This window comes from Zingiber officinale, chromosome 6B, assembly GCF_018446385.1.
Source record: "Zingiber officinale cultivar Zhangliang chromosome 6B, Zo_v1.1, whole genome shotgun sequence".
NCBI lineage: Eukaryota > Viridiplantae > Streptophyta > Magnoliopsida > Zingiberales > Zingiberaceae > Zingiber > Zingiber officinale.
The window spans coordinates 10,870,541-10,893,675 of record NC_055996.1 but is presented as its reverse complement, the minus strand read 5'-3'; the positions used below and the strand labels follow the sequence as shown (position 1 = coordinate 10,893,675).

The 23,135-nt window shown below is 36.9% G+C and overlaps 1 protein-coding gene and 1 long non-coding RNA gene across 7 annotated transcripts; both read left to right on the top strand.

Moving 5' to 3' along the window:
* The first annotated feature begins 6,678 nt into the window (after positions 1-6,678).
* Positions 6,679-22,009, top strand: LOC121991953. 6 transcript variants are annotated; one of them, XR_006114781.1, is made up of 4 exons: positions 6,679-6,789; positions 6,877-6,937; positions 7,063-7,144; positions 21,976-22,006. It is a non-coding gene; the product is annotated as an uncharacterized LOC121991953 (long non-coding RNA). The 6 variants fall into 6 exon arrangements; XR_006114779.1 differs by having other exon boundaries at positions 6,681-6,789; positions 7,082-7,144; positions 21,976-21,998; XR_006114780.1 differs by lacking the exon at positions 7,063-7,144 and having other exon boundaries at positions 6,688-6,789; positions 21,976-22,009.
* On the top strand, positions 20,965-21,665 carry LOC121991952. The gene is made up of 3 exons (XM_042546037.1): positions 20,965-21,063; positions 21,135-21,236; positions 21,326-21,665. The coding sequence occupies exons 1-3, from the start codon at positions 21,013-21,015 to the stop codon at positions 21,536-21,538; spliced, it is 366 nt and encodes a 121-aa protein (XP_042401971.1). The 5' UTR covers positions 20,965-21,012; the 3' UTR covers positions 21,539-21,665.
* Positions 22,010-23,135: the final 1,126 nt, after the last annotated feature.

The window sequence follows — 23,135 nt, the reverse complement described above, 5'->3', positions numbered from 1 at the left end:
AGTCCAAATCAAGAAGAAAGAATGAGTAATCAAGAAAATGATTAATCTTGCCTTTTCTCGTACCTAGCATATCCTTTTATACCTTTCTTTATGATCGTTCATCTGTCCTTATTTAATTATATTAATTGCCAGAGAAAGTTTCTTTGTCTTGACTTCTGTACATTAATGATAAATGAAGTGTTCTTCTTGATCTTGACTTCTTCATATTTAATGATGATAGACAGAATGTTCTCTTTTGTTTTCTCGTCTCCTCTTATGTAGTGTCATTCTTGCATCATATATATGGGCAGTCTGAAAAGGTTGGTTTTCCTGTCGGGCAGGCGGTCCGAGCGGCTCGTTTTCCTGCCGACCGAAACAACCAATTACGAGTTGTCTATTTGCCCGATCGACCCATGATGTCCATTTGTTTGACCGGTCGGGTAATCCACTCAGCCACTTCTTTGATGACCGAGATAATCAGACAACCACCTATGGTCGAGACTCTTTCCGTAAGCTCCGACATTTAATTGACCCGTGACAGGTAGACTTCCCTTTATCGCCGCATCAATAACAATAGCGTTAAACATGAACAATGCAAGTCATTTACTCTGAAGATCGTACTTAATTAAGCTTATACTCGACGACAGATATTTCAGCCGGCTCGATTTTTCTTCGATCAACCGACGACAAGCATGTTCATGTAACTGTTGGAAGTTTATTCCACAATTACGTTACATTGTTGGAGATATAAAGAGTGGAGTCTAAATTGAAATTATAATATACATCATTCAGATTTATCTATCGAGATGCGTTAAACAAATCATCTCAACCGGTCTATGCATATTTCAAGTGGCATTTTCAAATAAGACATTTCGTATAGCCGAATGTCAAGGTAATACTGAGTCCTACAATGATACAGTCTCTTTAAAACAAATTCATCTCGGTAGTGCTATGATATTACGTTAGACATCTGTTTTCCACTATAAATTGATGAAATCACGATCACAATCTAACATAGGTTGTCATGACAAACTGAATGTTTATCTGAACACTGATAAGAGAATTACATGGTAGAAAGAAAGAAGACAAAACAAGAGAATCAAGGTGGAAAGATCTCTACTCTTTGAAGTCCAAGAACAATTTTTCTTACAATCTCTCTCTCAAGAACATTCTCTTCCTTAACCACTTGCTTGAGAATGCTTTCTTCCTCAAGCCCAACTCTCCTTATATGGAGAGCTTTTTCTTGAGAAGATCAAAGACTTGAATAAACAAAGCAATGAAAAAGGAAACCTCCTTGAACAATAAGTTTTTCCATTTGCTTAAGTAACAAATCTTGATCAAAGACTTGAGCAATAAAATGATGTGACAAACACTAGCTTGTCCATGTGGAACCGATTGGTCTGCTACATTCGGTAGCGTTCACACATAAGTGAGTTATAAAAATCTGGGCTCTGGATTTGAATATCAACAACTATGTCTCAATCATAATTTCACGCAACTCCCAATGTAGAACTAATATCTCATTCACATCAATGTCTATTTCCATCCATCATTTTGTTTGATTTATATTTTTCCAACAGTTTTGTAAAAGGTCATACGCTGACCTCGAGCGCTCCACACAGTTAACCTCACAGTCATATGTAGAGAGGTAAATTAGGAAATCGAGTAAGTCACCATGTAAGTGGGTATTTTATATCGGCTTCATCGAGAATTGCTCCTTGCTCAATTCTATAAATTTACCACGTGGTTGCTAGAGAATGCCCGATATGGTTGTGTGCTAAAACACGTTTCAGAAAATATGCACAGCGGAAATAAAAATATAATAATTCTTAATTATTGCATCATACATACCACATGCATGCAAGGATACAATACAGCAAGACATGATCATAACATAAAATTTTCTAAAATAACTTTTACACTAGGTATACCTGACGGATGATGCGAAGTTGAAAGAGCATTAACTAGCAAACCCAACGGAGTTTGCTTCTACTCGTATCCACATCGAGTTTCATTGAGACGGCTTCACAAAGCCACAAGTTGTTCGTCTCCGATCGGTACTAGCTGTTGGGACCTTTGTGCCCGCTAGAGGGGGGTGAATAGCGGTTCATTGCGCTTGCGTCGGTTTGCTTCGTCTTGATGATGATATGCAGTGGAAATAATGTACAAGACTCACACAACGCTAACAAGTAGATTTACTTGGTATCCACCTCAAGAAGAGGTGACTAATCCAAGGATCCACACACGACACGCTATCTCCACTATGAAAATCTCCTTCTCGATCGCAGCCGGAGGCGGAGAAGCCTCGTACAAACTCACACTACAACACAACCCTCACACAAGAAAGAGAAATACAAATACAAATGAATACACTCTCTTCTTGCTTACTTATGCTTGTTGTTGCCTCTTGAACCTTGAGAGAACACTCTCAAGAGCCTTTAAGAACTGACGGTGAAGATCGGAGAAAGTCGCTGAAGATCGCAGCAAAATCACAGGAAGAAAGCTCGCAAAGACCTACGGAGAAAACGATCCGCCAAGGCTTTAAACAGTGCTCCCAATCGATCCAATCCATCCTCAATCGATTGCCACGTCAGCACCGCTCCATCGCAGTCGTCCATCGCTCGTTTCCTGCCCAACGGTCACTTCCCAATCGATCGATCGATCGATTGGGACTGCCTAAATCGATCGCCTGATCGATTCAGAGTCTTTCTGTGCTCTCGCGATCGCACGAGAGCTTCTGCTGCCCAATCGATCGATTGGCAGCTCCCAATCGATCGCCCGATCGATTGGCAGCTCCCAATCGATCGCCCGATCGATTGGGAACGCTTCTGTGCTCGTGATTTCACATCCTAATCGATCGATTGAGCATTCCCATAATCGCAGCACACTCCAATCGATCTATTGATCGATTGGACCCTGGTTCAATTGATCGCCCGATCGATTGACCAGCCTGGACTTGACTCAAATTCACGTCCAAAATCTCCAACCCAACTCCTGGTCAACCGTGACCTGTTGGGTCTCCGTGCCTAGCATTTGGTCATACCTGACCAACCTCGAACTAGCCTTCTAGTCTCCTCCATCAGCCGTGCGTCTCTCGGATATCTCCCATCCTTCACGCCTTGCCTTCAAGAGCTTCCTTCGGCCTCATCCTAGTTATCGAGTTTTCCTTGCCAAGTCACACTAGGACTTACCTTGCCAAGACCACATGCTTGGACTTACAATCTTTGACAAGATCACACTTGGACTTTCCGTTGCCTAGTTTCTCACCAGGACTTCTCAATTGCCTGACTCCTCACCAGGACTTCCTCCTTTGCCAATATCACACTTGGACTTCCAGTTGTCTGGCTCCTCACCAGGATTTCCCAAATGTCTGGCTCCTCACTAGGACTTCCTCCTTTGCCAAGATCACACTTGGATTTTCAGTTGCCTGGCTCCTCGCCAGGACTTTCTCCTTTGCCAAGATCACACTTGGACTTTCCAATTTACCTAACCTCCAGTTAGAACTTCCACCACTGCCTAAACTCCAGTTAGGACTTCCAATTTGCCTAACCTCCAGTTAGGACTTCCACCACTGCCTAAACTCCAGTTAGGACTTCCATACGCCTAACCTCCAGTTAGGAATTCCATACGCCTAACCTCCAGTTAGGTCTTCCATACGCCTAACCTCCAGTTAGGACTTTCCATACGCCTAACCTCCAGTTAGGACTTTCCCAGTCAAGTCTCTTGTCAACCTTGACCTACTTGACTTGTATTCTCATCAATCTGGTCAACCCTTTGACCATCTCCATAACCGGACGATTGCTCCAGCAATCTTCTTATATTGTCAAACATCAAAACTCAAATCCCGACTCAAGCTTGACTCAACTCAAGCTTAGTCAACTTGTCAAACTTGACCTAGGGAAATTGCCCCAACACTAGCTAAGCGTGAAAACGAAGTAATCAAAGATAACTCACACAACACGATTTGGTAAGCAGCGCGACATCGAAATCGTCGACATTGAAATCATCGGCACCGAAATCGTGGGCATCGAATTCGTTAGCACTGAAATCGTCGACGTTGAATTTAGTGGCAAGAAATGACTGACGGTAACTCTTGGGAAGCAAGAGCTTGGGTGGCGGCTAGAGAGAGGGAGAGGGAGAGGGAGAAGAGGATGAGAAGAAGTCATAATTAAATTAGAGTTTTACTTCAAATAATAAAAAATATTCATCTCTTCTCCTCATAGAGAGATATTTATACACCTCTGCATGACTCGGGGAACAAGTGATCTCCCAAACTTAATAAGCAAAGTCAACCTGATTAATTACTATTAAAATTAAGTTTAGTTCGAAACTAAATAACTTGGTTCATAATTAAACCAAACTCTGTTGGTTTATTATTAAACCAATTTGTTTCATAACTAAACCAAATCCCTTTTGGTTTATTATCAAATCATAATAAATCCATATCTCCTATAATAGTCATTATCCATCCACGCTTTCGTTTTGACAAATATCTTTCTATATTTGTCTTTTGTTTAGTCCAACCAAACTTTGTCTCTCTCTCGTTTGAGAATCTAATTCTCAAACTCGTTTTAAGTCTCTAAGATAAACTCATAGTACGTGTGACCTTATACATTTCTGGTTATGTTGGTCGCCCATAATTAATCATTAATTATGGAATGATCATGAGTGACACCTAGTAGTACATCATGATCCTCAATTGACTAAAAAAATACAGTTGATTCCAGAACTATTTCTGAACCCCTCAGCAACTACGTCAGTCATGTCTCATTCCTTTCACTCGTCTTATACTCACTTTGTTCAGAACATGATCTATGTATCAATCCCCACTAGGCTGATTATGTCACACTTAGCCCAAAAAATACTTCCTCGTCTTATGAATTCAAATTACTCGTACATGTCTCCAAGAGTACAATACTCTTAACATGTAATGCTTTGGTCAAAGACTTTGAATAATAATCTTGACAAGCAGCCATAAGATATACATCTTCTCGCAAGGAGCGATGAATCCTCTTTGAGCTATTCAAACACTTTCATATACTTCGACTTATACTCAATCATCCCGAGTCCATATCTCTATGGAGATTCTTACTTAAGATGTCAAAGTATAAGTCTCCATAATCAAGGTGACTTGAATACCTTAAGTCGAAGGAAACTTGCACTCGAGTTGTAATGAAATCTTCATTGACATATCTATATATGTAGAGAATCGTATGAAGTCTCATAGCAGATCACTCCAATGAACTAGTTACTATAACTAGCATCCACGTTTAACTTTCAACATCCTTATGTCTCCAGCCGGTGAGGAACAACTGCTTGGTTAGACTAAGGAGTATAACTCGTACTAATCTCACAAAATCAATGATGTCCGAACTCATCAATTCATCGATTATGGATTGTTTCAATACATTTATAATTATACATGTATAGATGCTCACAAGTTGTGATCCAATTACAGGTTCTCTCATGTTATGAATCGTATTACGGACATTCAGTAAATGAGTTTAAGATTAAATAATGCACATAGAGAATGTATACTCAATTAGTAAAACTTTATTTATCCAATAAATAAGTACAAATCATAACACGATTGCCTTAGGACACCTCTCAAATATAATATACTTGCACTTGACCTAATGGCAATCGCTATGGTATCTAATACCATATGTTTGGATACGACTCTCAAACTTACATTGTGATAGAGTCTTTGTTAAAGAATCCGCAAGGTTCCTTTCAGTGGGAATCTTCTCAATTTGTATTTCTGTCCTACTAATAATCTCTCTGATCAAATGATAGTGGCGAACCACATGTTTAGATCACTGGTGAGATTTGGGTTCCTTAGCTTGCGCTATGACTCCATTGTTGTCATAGTGAACTAGTAATGTATCAACAATGCTCCGAACCACTCTAAGTTTAGTGATGAACTTCTTAATCCAAACTGCTTCCTTTACTGCTTCTGAAACCGCAATGTATTCCGCATTAGTCATCGAATCAACGAAGGTGTCTTGCTTGGTTCTCTTCCAACTTATTGCACCTCCATTTAATATGAATATGTATCTAGATTGAAACTTGGAATCATCCTTGTCCATCTGGAAGTTGGCATCAGTATATCCGCGTGTTATCATATCACCTTCTCCATATACTAAGAACACATCCTTAGTTTTTCTTAAGTTCTCACTATTAGAAATATAGCCTATTACGATATTTTCTTCATGACATTTAAATTTAAATGTCACTATAAATATTTTTTAATGACATTTATAAAAAAAAATTATTTTAAATATAAAAATATCATATTAGATAATATATAGTGACATATTTCACCAAATGTCACCAAATTAGTAACCTAATAATCACTTAATAATTAAGTTTTTTTGTTTTTTTTCCTGCCCTAACGCTAACCCGGCCCTTTCTCTCATCACACGCCGAATTTCTTTCTCCTCTGTACTCGCTCGCCGCTCCCCCACCCTAAGCGCCACTCCCCCACCCTAAGCGCCGCTCCGATCCTCTCCCTTTCTCTTCCGTTAGCTGCTCTCGTCATCGCTGCTTTTCTCCTTGCTCCTCCCTAATCTGCTCTCAGCGGCGCTCCTCTCCCTTTCTCCTCCCTCTGCTCTCGTTCGTTGCCGCTCCTCTCCCTAATCTGCTCTCACTGTCGCTGGGATCTTAACCCACGCTCACTCATACCTGTGCCGCTGCCGACCTCCACCACGATTCCTCCACAGCACTGCCTACACGCTGTGATTCTGTCTTTATCCTCCCAAACTCATTCTTATCATCGCTGCTCCTAATCTGCGGATCTCACCGTGATTTGTAATTTTTTTTTTAATGTTGTGGATTGGAAGTTTTGCATTGTATATGCTCCTAACTAATTTCTTGCTAATTTCTTGTTTTTTTTAGGTTGTGGATTGGAAGAATTTAATAGTCACCTTGCTCCTTTCTACCTAATCGAATCAAACAGGTAAATATAATAATAGTTTTAAGTTTCAGTCCTTATCTAACAAGCTTCACTTGTATATGTGTTTGGTCTTTTTTCTTTGAATTTTGATGGATAGGTTTCTTTCTTATGTAACATTTTAATCTTAGTGAGTGTTATGAGATCTAGGGATTCTTTAGTTTGCTCCACTTGGCTAATGATGTCAGCTATGACCTTGCTCATCACCTAAAGGTACTTCATTAGCAATAACAATTGTTATACTTAATTTGTCTATAAGTATGACCTTCCTTTATCACACAGATCCTCTATTTCACATGTAACGACCACCCTTCTTACTACTACTACACTCTAAGGATGACCGTTACTTGACTACTAACTCTACTTAACCGGTATGATAAAAAAATCACATGGAAACCCTACCGAAAAATTTCGACAGAGTCTCCCCTGTACCGGTGACCATATCCGTAAATACATACAGAGTATACTCAGCCACAGGCGGCTGGAACATATATTTTCACAACCACGCAGTTTAATAAATCAAAACATGCAGGTAATGAAAAGCGGAAACATAACTTCTTACTACAAAATTTTCTTATCAACTTATTAAGAAATTAAACTAAACAAATTCTTAAACTAAGTGAGTTCTTTAGCTAAGTCCAAAGGATCTCCATAGTCCACACATCACACACCGTCACAGCATCTCCTTGTCGCCTTCTTCCTTATACTTTAGCTTTTCCTTTATCTGCAGTAGGAGGAAAATAGTATCTATAAGCTAAAAGCTTAGTGAGCGCTATCCTACTCACAAAAACTCGATATGCATGTATATAAATAAAAACATGCTAAAACTGAATGCTAACATGTAAAGCTACTCATGCTCATAAATAGCAAAGAAATCAACTAACTGAAAAGTTAACATGTATAGCTACTCATGCTCATAAATAGTAAAGGAATTATGCTAACTGAAATACTAAACATGTATATCTAATCATGCTCATAAATAGCAAAGGAATCATACTAACTGAAATACTAAACATGTATAGCTAATTATGCTCATAAATAGCAAAGAAATCAACTAACTGAAATACTAAACATGTATAGCTAATCATGCTCATAAATAGCAAAGAAATCAACTAACTGAAATACTAAACATGTATAGCTAATCATGCTCATAAATAGCAAAGAAATCAACTAACTGAAATACTAAACATGTATAGCTAATCATGCTCATAAATAGCGAAGGAACTAACTGAAAAGCTAACATGTAAAGCTAATCATAGAACTATCATGTGTATCAATAAGAAACTGAATTAATACCTAAGCTAAACTAATTAATGTTAAACTGAGTCTAACTTGTATTCACATAACTAATTTGTGAAGTTTTGAAAACTATTTACATAATAGATTAAAATAATAATCATGCTGATGGTCAACTGTACTTGCTGTGCGCGCATCCCTAACTAAACCCAGGATTGCAAGTTCCGAGTCTAGTAGGGTTTACTAGGTTATCTAAACCTAGGGACGACTGTGGGAGCCCAACCCAATGGATATCTAATCCAGTACAATGATACTGCTGAAAATAAAATACTGATTTCATAGCTAATTTTCTTACCTTGCTTTAACTAGGTTATCTGAACCTAGAACTAGGTTATCTGAACCTAGAGGCGACTGTGGGAGCCCACCCATTGGACCGTAGTCCCATATAAGCTGAAGCAAGACTAAATAAGTTATTTTAAATGCTTCTACTGCATTAACTGAGCTATTAAAATGCCTACTGTAGCATTATATTGAGCTAAGCATTTTATCAAGCACTTGGTGTGCACTAGAACACACCCTACGTACTGAAAATCTGTATACAAAGCTTAACATAAATCTGCATGCAAAGCTTAACAAAAATCTGCATATTAAGCCTATCACAAATCTGCGCCAAAATGCTTAATAAATCTATGACAAACTAAACTGAATGCTTTAAATCTAAAACTGCAATACATTTGGAAAACTGCAATGCCAAACAAAACTAAAACTGGAATACTAAACATAACTAAAACCAAAACAGTAAACTCCAAGGCTGTTCATGTCCCCTTTTGTGGCACAAACTAATTTGAAACTTGTTGGCATTTAAGCCTTTGTGAAGCTTGCTGGAATCTTAAACAAACCTATGTAAAACTGGTTCAAGCTTGTACTTTTATAGAGCAACAGAAACAAAACTGCAGGTCTAATTACTCTACTAACTAATTACTCTATTAAAGGTTCTAACCGAATGCTAACCGTGAGGAAGAAAACAACTACAAGCTCAAAATTTATCCCAAGCTATCTCATGTTCATCGCCTACTGCATATACCAATAAGACTAACACACTTCTGTTCAGTATTGTGGCAAGGAACCAAAAACCTAGCTATTCTGTATACCCAGTGCCACGGCAGGGAAAACTCAGACCATATGCCAACACTATGAAATTCGTTTCCCTTCTTTGAAAGTCACAGCATATCTTATTAGGTCAAGGAGGTGTAAAACAATATCAAGAAACATTTTGAAACTCTTTTCCATATCTGTACCGAGACCCAAAGAAAAACTCACGGCAATAGCATAAAACCAAAATCCTTAAATCACGGCAGCAAGGAAAACAAATCTCGGAGCTATCCTACTGCAGGTGAGTAGCAACTCACCGGGATTTGCTTGGACTTACAACCAAAGGAGAGGAAGAAGATCTAGGGCTCGGAGGCTTGAAATACTCGGCTTCTTCTTGTGCTCGCGTGCTTCCCCTGACAAGGCGACCTTAAGGAGTTGAAGAGAGCCCCTCGGGAAGCTTTGGCCGGCCGCCGGAATCTCCTAGGTGTGCCTGCGATTTTCGCCCGAGGGAGAGGAGGCGCCGTCGCGAGGGAGAAGGAGAGGGATTTTTTTGAGAGAAATTGTTTTGGTTTTTCGGAAATGAAAACCTAATTTCCTTTCTTATATTCGGCTTTAATCACAACTATGCTTTAATATCAATTTTCTCCATATTGGATTGACAAAGTCCGTGTAGCTCAGCTGGTTGGGCCGGATTTGGTTGGGTCAGTCCGACCCGAGGTCGTAGGTTCGAACCTCGCCTTTAACGGTTTTTGTCAAAATTCCTTTCTTTTTTTGTAAACATACTAAACGACCTCCAAAAATTACGTAAAAATACTCTAAAAATTCCTAAAAATCTCTAGAATTTTTATAAGGACTTTTAAAACTCGAAATAGGGAAAATTGGGTCGTTATAATTCTCCCTCCCTTATAAAAAGTTCGTCCTCGAACTTAGAATAATTCTGGATATATTTCTGTCTCATGCTGTCTCCACGCTCCCCTAGTAACTTCCTCGTGCTTCTGGTTCTACCAGATGACTTTTACTAATGACACTTCTCTGTTTCCTAGTCTCTTGTCTACTCTGTCCACTATCTGTGTCTGCTCTCATAGCTAATATCCTCTTGGATCTACACTGTCTGAGGCTGAATCACTTGGCTAAGGTCGTGAATACACTTCTTTAGCATGGAGACATGAAATACATTGTGTATTGCTGACATATCTTGAGGTAAGTCTAGCTTGTAAGCTACCTTCCCAATTCTCTCTGTGATCGGGGTAGGGTCCTACGTATCGAGGACTTAACTTGCCCTTTTTCTCTTGGGTTCTCCGATGTACTCGAACTGTGCTTCTGCTTCAGGTTGGAATACGACTTTCTGTTTACGGCACTCTATGGAGGCACCGTATCTGATCAGGAAGTTCATTCCAAATATGACATCGTAGTCAGTCATGTCTAGCACTATCAGATCACAAAAGAGTTCTCTGTCTGCTATCATGACGGGCACTGTTCTGAGCCAGTGCGTGGATGCCATAACTTCTCCCGAAGGTAATGTTGTTAGAAACTGACTACTGAGTACCTCTGGGGGTATTGCTAACTTTTCGGCGAATGCCCTGGCTATATAAGAATGGGTTGCCCCAGTATCAAATAGAACAGTAGCACTATACTGAAAAATACTAATCTGACCTGTGACAACTGTCGAGGCGTTGGCTACGTCCTCTCTGGTGAGTGAGTAGATCCTCGCATTCGCCATAGCTGGAGGGGCTTCTAATCTGCCCTGGCTGATAAGTGGACCTTCTAGAGCGGACTGCATCTGATATAACTGAGCTGGCTGGCCTGCATACTGAATCTGCTGTGGCTGAGGAAGACCGGTCTTGTTCGGGCACTGCTTGGCCATGTGCCCTTCTTGTCCACATTCAAAGCATCCTCGTGTGCCCTTGCGACAAACCCCTGGGTGGAATTTCCCACAAGTAGCACACTTGGGATAACTTGGCTGCTTGCTAGCTGGTCCTCCTTTTGGGTAATTCCCTGGTTTGCGCTTGTTGCTGGAGTTCCCTTTCCAGTTAGAGCTGTGGCCTTGAGATTTCTGAGTATCTGAACTTCCTTGGCCTTTGGAATCTGAGGAGGTTTGCTTCTGCTGCTTGATGCTGTTCTGGTAGTGCTCGGTGATCAGAGCACTACTCACTAGTTCTTCTGTGGTTTGTGGCCTATGGATGCCACCGACCACATTCATCGCTATTTCCGGCCTCAACATTTTGAGCATAAGCCGAACTCGTTCCTTTTCTGTGCTGACTAATTCGGGACATAGACGAGCCAGTCTGTTGAATTTCTTCACGGCTTCCTCAACTGATAGGTTGCCCTGACGAAACTCCGTGAACTCGTCGTAGTGGCGGTTTGTGACCCGCATGTGAAAGAACTCCTCGAAGAATTCTTTCTCGAAGTCAGCCCATGTCATCTAATTCACTGGGCGCTTCGCTCTGACTCTCTCCCACCACATACGTGTGTCTCCTGTCAGGCAGAAGGAGGCACACTTCACCTTCTCCTGTTCTGGCCAGTCCAGAAGCTCCATCGTGCTCTCCAGTGTTTTGAACCAGGCTTGAGCATCCCATGGTTTGCTGGTGCCTGAGAAGTTCTCGGGCTTGATTCGCTGCCACTGGATCAGGTAAGCCTCTCTCCTTGCTTCCGCTGCTGGAGCTACTGGTGCTATGGGCTGGACTGGTGGAACCTCTATAAATGCTGGGGTCGCTAGGTTAGGTTCCGGGGTGACTGTGGGAGTATTCTGCTGATTAGCCTTTAAGGTGGCTATCTCCTGTTGCTGTTCAGCTAGCTGCTGCTGTAACTGAGCCACTAATGCTGTAAGGTCTGGGGGAGGCACTGAACTGCCTGCCTCTTGCTGGGGCTCAGTAGCTGGTGCTTGCTTAGCTGGGCATCCTCGTGCCATTTCTAAAGACATAGAGGATGTACATAACTAATATAATCACGTTTAACTAGCTACTATAAACATGTTAGAGGCTATCACACATAAGCATGCTATAATTATTCCTAAACATGAAAGCAAGAACATAAATAGAGTAGAGGTATTCTTACTTGGAAGAAGGCAAGGTTGATGTTGATGTGTGTGATGCTGGAGAATGGGAACTGTTCTGATACCAACTGTAACGACCACCCTTCTTACTACTACTACACTCTAAGGATGACCATTACTTGACTACTAACTCTACTTAACCGGTATGATAAAAAAATCACATGGAAACCCTACCGAAAAATTTCGACAGAGTCTCCCCTGTACCGGTGACCATATCCGTAAATACATACAGAGTATACTCAGCCACAGGCGGCTGGAACATATATTTTCACAACCACGCAGTTTAATAAATCAAAACATGCAGGTAATGAAAAGCGGAAACATAACTTCTTACTACAAAATTTTCTTATCAACTTATTAAGAAATTAAACTAAACAAATTCTTAAACTAAGTGAGTTCTTTAGCTAAGTCTCAAGGATCTCCATAGTCCACACATCACACACCGTCACAGCATCTCCTTGTCGCCTTCTTCCCTATACTTTAGCTTTTCCTTTATCTGCAGTAGGAGGAAAATAGTATCTATAAGCTAAAAGCTTAGTGAGCGCTATCCTACTCACAAAAACTCGATGTGCATGTATATAAATAAAAACATGCTAAAACTGAATGCTAACATGTAAAGCTACTCATGCTCATAAATAGCAAAGAAATCAACTAACTGAAAAGCTAACATGTATAGCTACTCATGCTCATAAATAGTAAAGAAATCAACTAACTGAAAAACTAAACATGTACAGCTAATCATGCTCATAAATAGCAAAGAAATCATACTAACTGAAATACTAAACATGTATAGCTAATCATGCTCATAAATAGCAAAGAAATCATACTAACTAAAATACTAAACATGTATAGCTAATCATGCTCATAAATAGCAAAGAAATCATACTAACTAAAATACTAAACATGTATAGCTAATCATGCTCAAAAATAGCGAAGGAACTAACTGAAAGGCTAACATGTAAAGCTAATCATAGAACTATCATGTGTATCAATAGGAAACTGAACTGATACATTAGCTGAACTAATTAATGCTAAACTGAGTCTAACTTGTATTCACATAACTAATTTGTGAAGTTTTGAAAACTATTTACATAATAGATTAAAATAATAATCATGCTGCACTGTACTTATTTTGCGCGCATCCCTAACTAAACCTGGGATTGCAAGTTCGAGTCTAGTAGGGTTTACTAGGTTATCTAAACCTAGGGACGATTTGGAGCCCAACCCAATGGATATCTAATCCAATACCGTGAAATAAAATACCGATTTCATAGCTAATTTTCTTACCTTGCTTTAACTAGGTTATCTGAACCTAGAACTAGGTTATCTGAACCTAGAGGCGACTGTGGGAGCCCACCCATTGGACCGTAGTCCCATATAAGCTGAATCAAGACTAAATAAGTTATTTTAAATGCTTCTACTGCATTAACTGAGCTATTAAAATGCCTACTGTAGCATTATATTGAGCTAAGCATTTTATCAAGCACTTGGTGTGCACTAGAACACACCCTACGTACTGAAAATCTGTATACAAAGCTTAACATAAATCTGCATGCAAAGCTTAACAAAAATCTGCATATTAAGCCTATCACAAATCTGCGCCAAAATGCTTAATAAATCTATGACAAACTAAACTGAATGCTTTAAATCTAAAACTGCAATACACTTGGAAAACTGCAATGCCAAACAAAACTAAAACTGGAATACTAAACATAACTAAAACCAAAACAGTAAACTCCAAGGCTGTTCATGTCCCCTTTTGTGGCACAAACTAATTTGAAACTTGTTGGCATTTAAGCCTTTGTGAAGCTTGCTGGAATCTTAAACAAACCTATGTAAAACTGGTTCAAGCTTGTACTTTTATAGAGCAACAGAAACAAAACTGCAGGTCTAATTACTCTACTAACTAATTACTCTATTAAAGGTTCTAACCGAATGCTAACCGTGAGGAAGAAAACAACTACAAGCTCAAAATTTATCCCAAGCTATCTCATGTTCATCGCCTACTGCATATACCAATAAGACTAACACACTTCGGTTCAGTATTGTGGCAAGGAACCAAAAACCTAGCTATTCTGTATACCCAGTGCCACGGTAGGGAAAACTCAGACCATATGCCAACACTATGAAATTCGTTTCCCTTCTTTGAAAGTCACAGCATATCTTATTAGGTCAAGGAGGTGTAAAACAATATCAAGAAACATTTTGAAACTCTTTTCCATATCTGTATCGAGACCCAAAGAAAAACTCACGGCAATAGCATAAAACCAAAATCCTTAAATCACGGCAGCAAGGAAAACAAATCTCGGAGCTATCCTACTGCAGGTGAGTAGCAACTCACCGGGATTTGCTTGGACTTACAACCGAAGGAGAGGAAGAAGATCTAGGGCTCGGAGGCTTGAAATACTCGGCTTCTTCTTGTGCTCGCGTGCTTCCCCTGACAAGGCGACCTTAAGGAGTTGAAGAGAGCCCCTCGGGAAGCTTTGGCCGGCCGCCGGAATCTCCTAGGTGTGCCTGCGATTTTCGCCCGAGGGAGAGGAGGCGTCGTCGCGAGGGAGAAGGAGAGGGATTTTTTTGAGAGAAATTGTTTTGGTTTTTCGGAAATGAAAACCTAATTTCCTTTCTTATATTCGGCTTTAATCACAACTATGCTTTAATATCAATTTTCTCCATATTGGATTGACAAAGTCTGTGTAGCTCATCTGGTTGGGCTGGATTTGGTTGGGTCAGTCCGACCCGAGGTCGTAGGTTCAAACCTCGCCTTTAACGCTTTTTGTCAAAATTCCTTTCTTTTTTTGTAAACATACTAAACGACCTCCAAAAATTACGTAAAAATACTCTAAAAATCTCTAGAATTTTTATAAGGACTTTTAAAACTCGAAATAGGGAAAATTGGGTCGTTACATCACACAGCTATATTGTTAGTACCGATTAGTGCCCTTTTAAAATTGCTCATCACCTAAAGGTACTTCATTAGCAAAATCTCCTATGTCTTATATCTTGTGCTTTGCACAAAACATAACTAGCTTAAAGACATCCTTTGAAAGGTTCGACAATAGAGCCATGGACTGGTTGTATCCCTTGTAGTTGTAATCATAATTTAGTTGCTTTGCACAAGAAGCGTACAAATGTTTGATCTTGTGAGACTTTTAGAGATTCTTAATTTCTTGAACTTGGTCACCTCTACATCTCATGTTTATTCTCAATATAATATAGAGGTGTTGGTTCTATGAAATTACCTTATTATTATGGCTGAGTTGGAGACTTCTACTAAGTAAGTTTTCTACTCATCCTAATTGTCAAAACTTACAAAATCATGGGAGTTGATTCCTCAATAGTTGAGGTAAAACTCCACACTCACTTGCATGCAACATGAGAGCATGCAAGATACCAACCATCATCACAGTAAAATAACCAAGGTGCAAACACAATTCCAACATGCGGATTTGTGTTCACACTTACACCTCACCAACATCACGGCCAGCTCCATCTTGCCTTCATCAAACAGATAGCAGCTTCAAGCAAATCCAGCACGGTGACAATTCCAGCATATCAAGAACACATCAAAATCGGACAGCAATTCCAAACTCAGCTTCACACGGACAGCAGCTTTACTCAGCACGGTGACAATTCCAGCACATCAGAATTCCAGCACACACAGTAATGGATTGGAGCAAAGTACCTAAAATAGAATGAAAAGAATTAAGAGAAGCATAAATGAGATTGATCGATCCACCTTGTAGAGCAGGAGATTTGAAACCATAGTATAGATTGTTGATTGCTATGTTTGCACTTATATTTGACTTAACAACTCGAGAGTTGTAGAAATGAGATCCTCTCATGCAATACCTTATCCTTTTGTCCTAAAAACTTTGATTATGTATTTCACAAACTATGTACAGCCAAGCATGGTTGCATGTGTTTAAGAGCAAAGAAAAATGAATAATTTTATTCCACATCAGATATCTAGCAATTTGCACTTAGGACATGATAAAAAAAAATACCATATTGAGTTATTTTTTTGTACTGTTGATTTTTATTAGGTGAGATAAATTATGCAGATGCTATAGATTGTTATGTTGTAGCCTCTTGAGTCCTTGTGTTATAAAGATTTATCTATATCTTGAGTTCTCTAACTTGTGAATTTTATTTGTGATACAGTTCTTTATTTATAAGTGTTAAATTTAGTATACATGCATTTTAAAATTTAACAATATATCATAATGTTAAATTAATTTTAATAAGTTTTTTTTTAGGATCATTATGGATAAGAGTTGGATGTTTTTACCAAGACAAACTAAGGAGTATAGAAATGGTGTTCAAAGTTTCTTACTATATATGTTTGGATGATATGTGCTGATATGTATTTCCTTTACATTTTTAACTATTGACCTTTTATTATTTATAATCTGTTAATAACTATTATTTGTTGTAGGAATGGCTCTTAAGCGTCGAACTAAGAGGAAATCTCGTTTTAAACTACAAGCTGAGTTAGATATGCAACCGCCAAGTATAAGTAAAAATCACACTGTTCATGAACAAGGTAATATCTAGGACAAATTTAATAACTGATTGCGTTTGTTCATATTTATCTTCTTTTTTTTAATGAAAGCAATACTTTTACAGATAGTCAAAACATAGAAGGTACCTTGAATGACCAAAGAGATGTAGTTTCAAATCAACTACATGTTGATGTGCAAGGTAATGCCCCACTTGTTAAAAAGTAGAGACTATTGTTGCATAACATCCACAGTGAGGATATGCTACTGTACTATTGTTGTTACTGCTATGTTTGGTATACCATCCTTCATATTTATCTTCCATGGATGCTGCTGTACTATTGTTGTTAATGCTATGCTTAGTATAATTTAACATCACGCTGCAGTACTATTTATATGAACTTAGTATTATTTACTAATGCTATGCTTAGTATATGTGCCGATATGTATTTCCTTTCCATTTTTAACTATTGACCTTTTATTATTTATAATCTGTTAATAACTATTATTTGTTGTAGGAATGACTCTTAAGCGTCGAACTAAGAGAAAATCTTGTTTTAAACTTCAAGCTGAGTTAGATATGCAACCATCAAGTATAAGTAAAAATCACACAAATCATGAACAAGGTAATATCTCTTTTTATGCATGACAAATTTAATAACTGATTGCGTTTATTCATATTTATCTTTTTTTTTATGAAATCAATACTTTTATAGATGGTCAAAACTGTTAGAGTGTATATATACTAAAAGCCTAGCTTTTGGTATAAACATTTATCTAGAAATAAGAATCACATTGGTCAAATGTTTACATTTATGATAAATATAGTTGTTCAATTAATTTATATTGTAGATAACATGGTGTGTGGTGTCACACACAGAGGATCATGTTATCAGTATCTTATAAATTATAAACAGTAGCTCACGACCATAATGGAAAGGAACAAACCATTGGAAGGTCGTAGTGTAATTAGGTATTAGTTTATCTTAACTATATAATTACACTAGTACACTTAGAGTGTATTGAGTAGGATCATTAGAGGTCGTTTCTTTTATACTGACTTTATAAAGAAATAAAGACCTCAGTTATTATGGAAGTGTGTGCTCTTAATCCTAATATAATAACAAGCACATATATTTGATATTTATTTCTTTAATTTATCAATGGGTGAGATTTAGTTCGATAAATCAATAAGCCCGATAAGTTGGGAAATGATATCACTTATAGTGTGTGTTGTTGATTATAGAAGTAAACTGTGTCCTAGTGATCTAGGTTGAGAATGTCCCCTAGAGGAGCTCATAAGGATTGTCATGTTAAACCCTGCAGGTGGACTTAGTCCGACATGACGATGAAGTTGAGTGGTACTACTCTTGGAGCTAGATATTAATTAAGTGAGTTGTCAGTAACTTACTTAATTAGTGGACATTCGACATCTTAAACACAGGGAGACTAATACACTCATAATAAGAAGGAGCCCAAAATGTAATTTGGGATTGGTGCGGTAATCCAATAATAGTTCTCTACTGGAATGAATTATTATTGATAAAATTAAGTTGTGTGTTCGGGGCGAACACGGGATGCTTAATTTTATCGGGAGACCAAAACCAATTCCTCCTCTCGGTCCCTATCGTAGCCTCTTAATTATAGAGTACTATACCCACCTATACCCACCTTCTTACCCATCCTATAGGGGCCGACCAAGCTAGCTTGGAGACCAAGCTAGGGCCGGCCATGGGTATGTTCATGGGTGAATTCATGTGGCCGTCCCTATTAAAATAAAAAGGAATTTTAATTTTAAATTTTTCTTATGTGGATAATATAATTTAAAAGAGAGTTTAAAAATTTAAATCCTTCCTTTTATAAGATTCTACAAAAGATTAAGAGAAGAGTTAAAATCTCTTTCCTTATTTGTAGATTAAAAGGTTGATTTTAATTTTGGTAAAAACTTTCCTTTTAATTATATTCATGATTTAAAAGAAAGTTTAAAAATTAAAAATTCTCTTTTATTAGTTTCTACAAAAGATTAAGAAAAGATTTAATATCTTTCCTTATTTGTAGATTGAAAGGAGATTTTAATTTTTAGAGATAACTTTCCTTTTGGAAAATTTCCACATGTTTAAAAAAAAGATTTTAATTTATAAAATTTCCTTTTTATTAACCAATCATGAAGGATTAAAATTATTGGAGAAATTTTATAAATTTCTAGAAACAAATTAGGAAGTTTTAATTTTGTTTTAATTAAAACTCTCCTTATTTTGGGAGAAGAGTGGCACCATTATAATTTGAAAAGAGAAAATTATTTTAATTAAATAAATTTTCCTTTTCAATGGCAAAAGAATTAAGGAAGTTTTATTAAATTTTCCTTATTTGCCAAGACCAAGGATTATAAAAGAGGGGTAGAGGAAGCTTCAAGGTGAGCGACTCTATTCTATTTTCTCTCTTTTCTCCTTGGGTGTGGCCGGCCCTTTCTTTCCTCTCCTCTCCTTTGTGTGGCCGAAACCTTCTCATGGTGGAGATATCTTTGGTGGCAGGATCTAAGAAGGAGAAGAAGGAGAGAAAAGAAGCCTCTTTTCTAGCATCCCTTGGAGCATGGTGGTGGTGGCCGAACCTCTTCATCCTAGGAGATGTTTTGATGGCCGAAACTTGTAAGGAAGAAGAAGGTGCTTGGTGGTTCTCATCTCGGAAGATCGTTGCCCACACAACGTCCGAGGTTAGAAGAGGAATACGGTAGAAGATCAAGAGGTCTTTCTAAAAGGTATAACTAGTAATTTTTGTTTCCGCATCATACTAGTTATTTTTGGAAATAATACTAAATACAAGAGGCATACGATTCTAGAGTTTCGAATTTGTTTTCGATATAGTGTTCTTTTGTTTTTCTTTCCCTTGTGATTTGATTGTTCTTTTCGGTTAACCTAAAGTTATTTTAGGAAATTAAATATTAGCTTTCTATAAAAGGTTTTGTCTAGTCGGTGGTGGTTGCTCCCATATCCAAGAAGGCCATGTGCCTCGCCACGTTAGTACTGGGAACCAATTATGGAAATTAATATTTAATGGAATTAATAACTTAAGGTGGCTTGGGTCGAACGTGTTAAGTTCCGCAAGAGATCCAAGTCAAAACCTAAAAGAGCAAATAGATTAAGTTTTGGATCAAACGTGTTAAGTTCCGCAGGCGATCCAAAATTTAATTTAAAAGAACACATGGTAGCTAGGAAAAGGTTCAGACCTTTGTACAAAATTTTTGTACAGTGGAACCTCTAGGTTTTCCGAGTAGCAACCAACATATTTATCTTTTTTTTATGAAATCAATACTTTTATAGATGGTCAAAACATAGAAGGTACCTTGAATGACCAAAGAGATGTAGTTTCAAATCAACTACATGTTGATGTGCAAGGTAATGTCCCACTTGTTGAAAACATGTCTTCATTTCCAGACCAGAATGATGATATGAACCAGGAATATAATGAAGGTAACATATATCAAGAATGCAATAATTTAATTGAATCATTATTTTAAAATTGTATTATAACTTTTGTTTTTGTACAGCTAGTGATCATAATGTTAAGAGGAAAAAAGAGGTCCTACATTTCTCAAAGAAATTTGGGGCCGACCAAGTACACAACCACGCATTAAAATTCTATGTGATGATATGGGACGTCCTATAGGAACCAAAAAAAATAAATTTATTGATTTCTTAGGTTCTTTAGCAAGGAATGGTAAGTATTGTCCAATTGATATAGAAGATTGGCACAAAATGCCAATGGACAAAAAGAAAGACATGTTAAATGTTATAAAGGTAACTGAATTACTTTGTATAATTTTAGGATTTAAAAATTATAATTTATGCAATAATAATTTGTCTATATATTTTTTTTACAGGATAAGTATGACTTCCTTTAGGGACGGAAATTAGACATTATGCTCAACAGCAAAAAAAATGAAGAAATTGGAAGTCTGAACTAAAAAGAAAGTACTATGATCCTGAGTTGTCAATTCAAATTCTTTTACAACAAAGAGATGAAAGAGCTCAAGTAGAACAATATATGCGACTAGTTTCTTTTTGGAACACAGAAAAATCAAAGATGTGTATTTTATTTATTTAAAATATAATGTTAATTAGTAGACTTTTATTTTATGTATTATGTGTAATTTAATATATTAGGAAAGAAGTGAAAAGAATAAAAATGCAAGAAAGCAAAGGATAATGAATCAAACCACGGGAAGGACATCTTTTTCTCAAGTGCAACAAACATTGGTAGATCTTTTTATCATATTATAATTTTATGTGCATTTGATTATAGAAATTAGTAACCAAATATATTTCAGGAAAAAGAAAAGGGGCATCCTCCAACACGAGTTGAATTATTTCATGCATGTTTTACGCATGCTAATGGAACTCCCTCAAGTAATATTGTAAAAGAAAGATTGGTAAGATGCTTTATACTCTTCATTTATTTTATTTTAAAGTATTTTTTAATTATCATTATGTATTAACTAAATCTTAACATGTCTTGAAGGCTGCAATGAAAGAACTAGAAAATCAACTTCCTGAAGATTACAATAATCAAGTGAGCCCGAATGATATATTTGCTCAAATCATGGGACCAGACAGACTTGGTCGAGTACATATGCTTGGTGATGGAATTAGCCCATCTGATTTATGGGGAGTAGTTCCTAGTCGTGGCACATGCAATCGATTAGTTATGGAACAGAATGCAAAGTTAGAATAGATGAATGAACAAATCAAAAAGCAAGGTCAACATATTACAATGTTAGAAACAAAGATTTCTGAACAATCAAGCACAAATCCTCTTTCAAATTGTAATAATAGTCGACACACTTCATCAAGTAGCAATCCGCAAGGTTCTATTCCATCTCGTCCAACCTTACAAGTAAGATTTTTTTTAAAAAAAATTCTATTTTATTATATATTCTACACATCTTGAAAAATTGTTATATCTTTCACTTTCATGTAGATTGGAAGTTCTGTCTTGATCAAAAGTTTATTTGATTCAACAAAAACTGTAGCAAAAGGATTGCTCCTTGACATGGATCCAAATAATATAGTAGGGAGACAAAAACTAGGACCAAATTGGTGTGAAGTACAAGTACTAGTTGTCCTAGAACCCGAAGAAAATTTAATTAGACCTTATGATCTTTTACAAAGGTTTGAGGATGCACTTGGAGGACTGATAGCTTAGCCTTGTCATTTGGTATGATTTAAACATTTGAGAGAAATATTATTAATTTTTTATATTTATCATGTTATTAAAATTTTAAATAAATATGAAATGTATTTGCAGTTGACAATGTGCGAAGATTTCTATTAGTGCATATAGAATAATACTTTATATGTTTCTCATTCGGTATGATTTTCAATCTTTTAAATTATGTTTATTAGGTTTATATTTTCATTGTTTAATTTACTTATACAAATTTATTGATTGTATTTGTAGGTGACAGGTACTTGGATTTTGCATATGATGGTTGAAGATGGTTGATAGTAAATTAGTTGGTTTTTTATTTTATAAGACTTTGTTAGTTTTAAAACTCAATGATTTGTTAGTATTTAGTTAACATTGGATTCAATACTTTTACATTAGTAATGCATTTGTATTTTTGTGATGATGGGATGAATTATATATGATGATATGGCGAATGGATTGGATATTTTGGATATAAAACATTTTTATTCTTATTGTGATGATGGTTAAATTGTGATGATGTGTAACTTTTTCTATTATGTGATGAATGTTTTGTGTTCTGAATAAATATTATTAATTTATTGTGGTGTATTCTAAATGTTTCTATTTAATGTTTTTATAAAATATTATAATTAACATTTCATAATGTCATTATAGATTATATAAGATCACACTTTAAAATATCCTTATAAATTATCATTACTAACATAATTTATTGTCCTTATATAAAAATTTAAAACATTTATAATTGTCAATATAAATTAGTTTAGGTGACATTTATATTTGTCCTTATTTACATAATAAAAAGGCATGCATAAATGTCCATGAAATATGTTTTCGTGACATTTTCGATTGCCATTATATTTCTATATTTAAGACACTTTTGAAGTTAGCATAAATATTATATAATGACATTATACAAATGTCAGGAATGCTAGAGGGTCTATGCTAACACCGCATATCAATACATTTTTTGGTGGTGTCACCATAGCTTTAGTGTCACTAAAAGTATACTATAAGGGCATTTATGTGTGTCCTTAAAGACCTTAATTCTAGTAGTGACTTTAGGATTGTCTTGATAGCTGTCTAATAATCCATTTCTAGATTTACTGGTATCTACTCT

Bases quoted from the DNA above. Each gene is read 5' to 3' on its own strand.
- LOC121991952 (XM_042546037.1), top strand. From the start codon at position 21,013: ATGAATCAAACCACGGGAAGGACATCTTTTTCTCAAGTGCAACAAACA. The intron at 21,064-21,134 runs GTAGATCTTTTT...AATATATTTCAG, and splicing joins CTCAAGTGCAACAAACATTG to GAAAAAGAAAAGGGGCATCC. The intron at 21,237-21,325 runs GTAAGATGCTTT...CATGTCTTGAAG, and splicing joins ATATTGTAAAAGAAAGATTG to GCTGCAATGAAAGAACTAGA.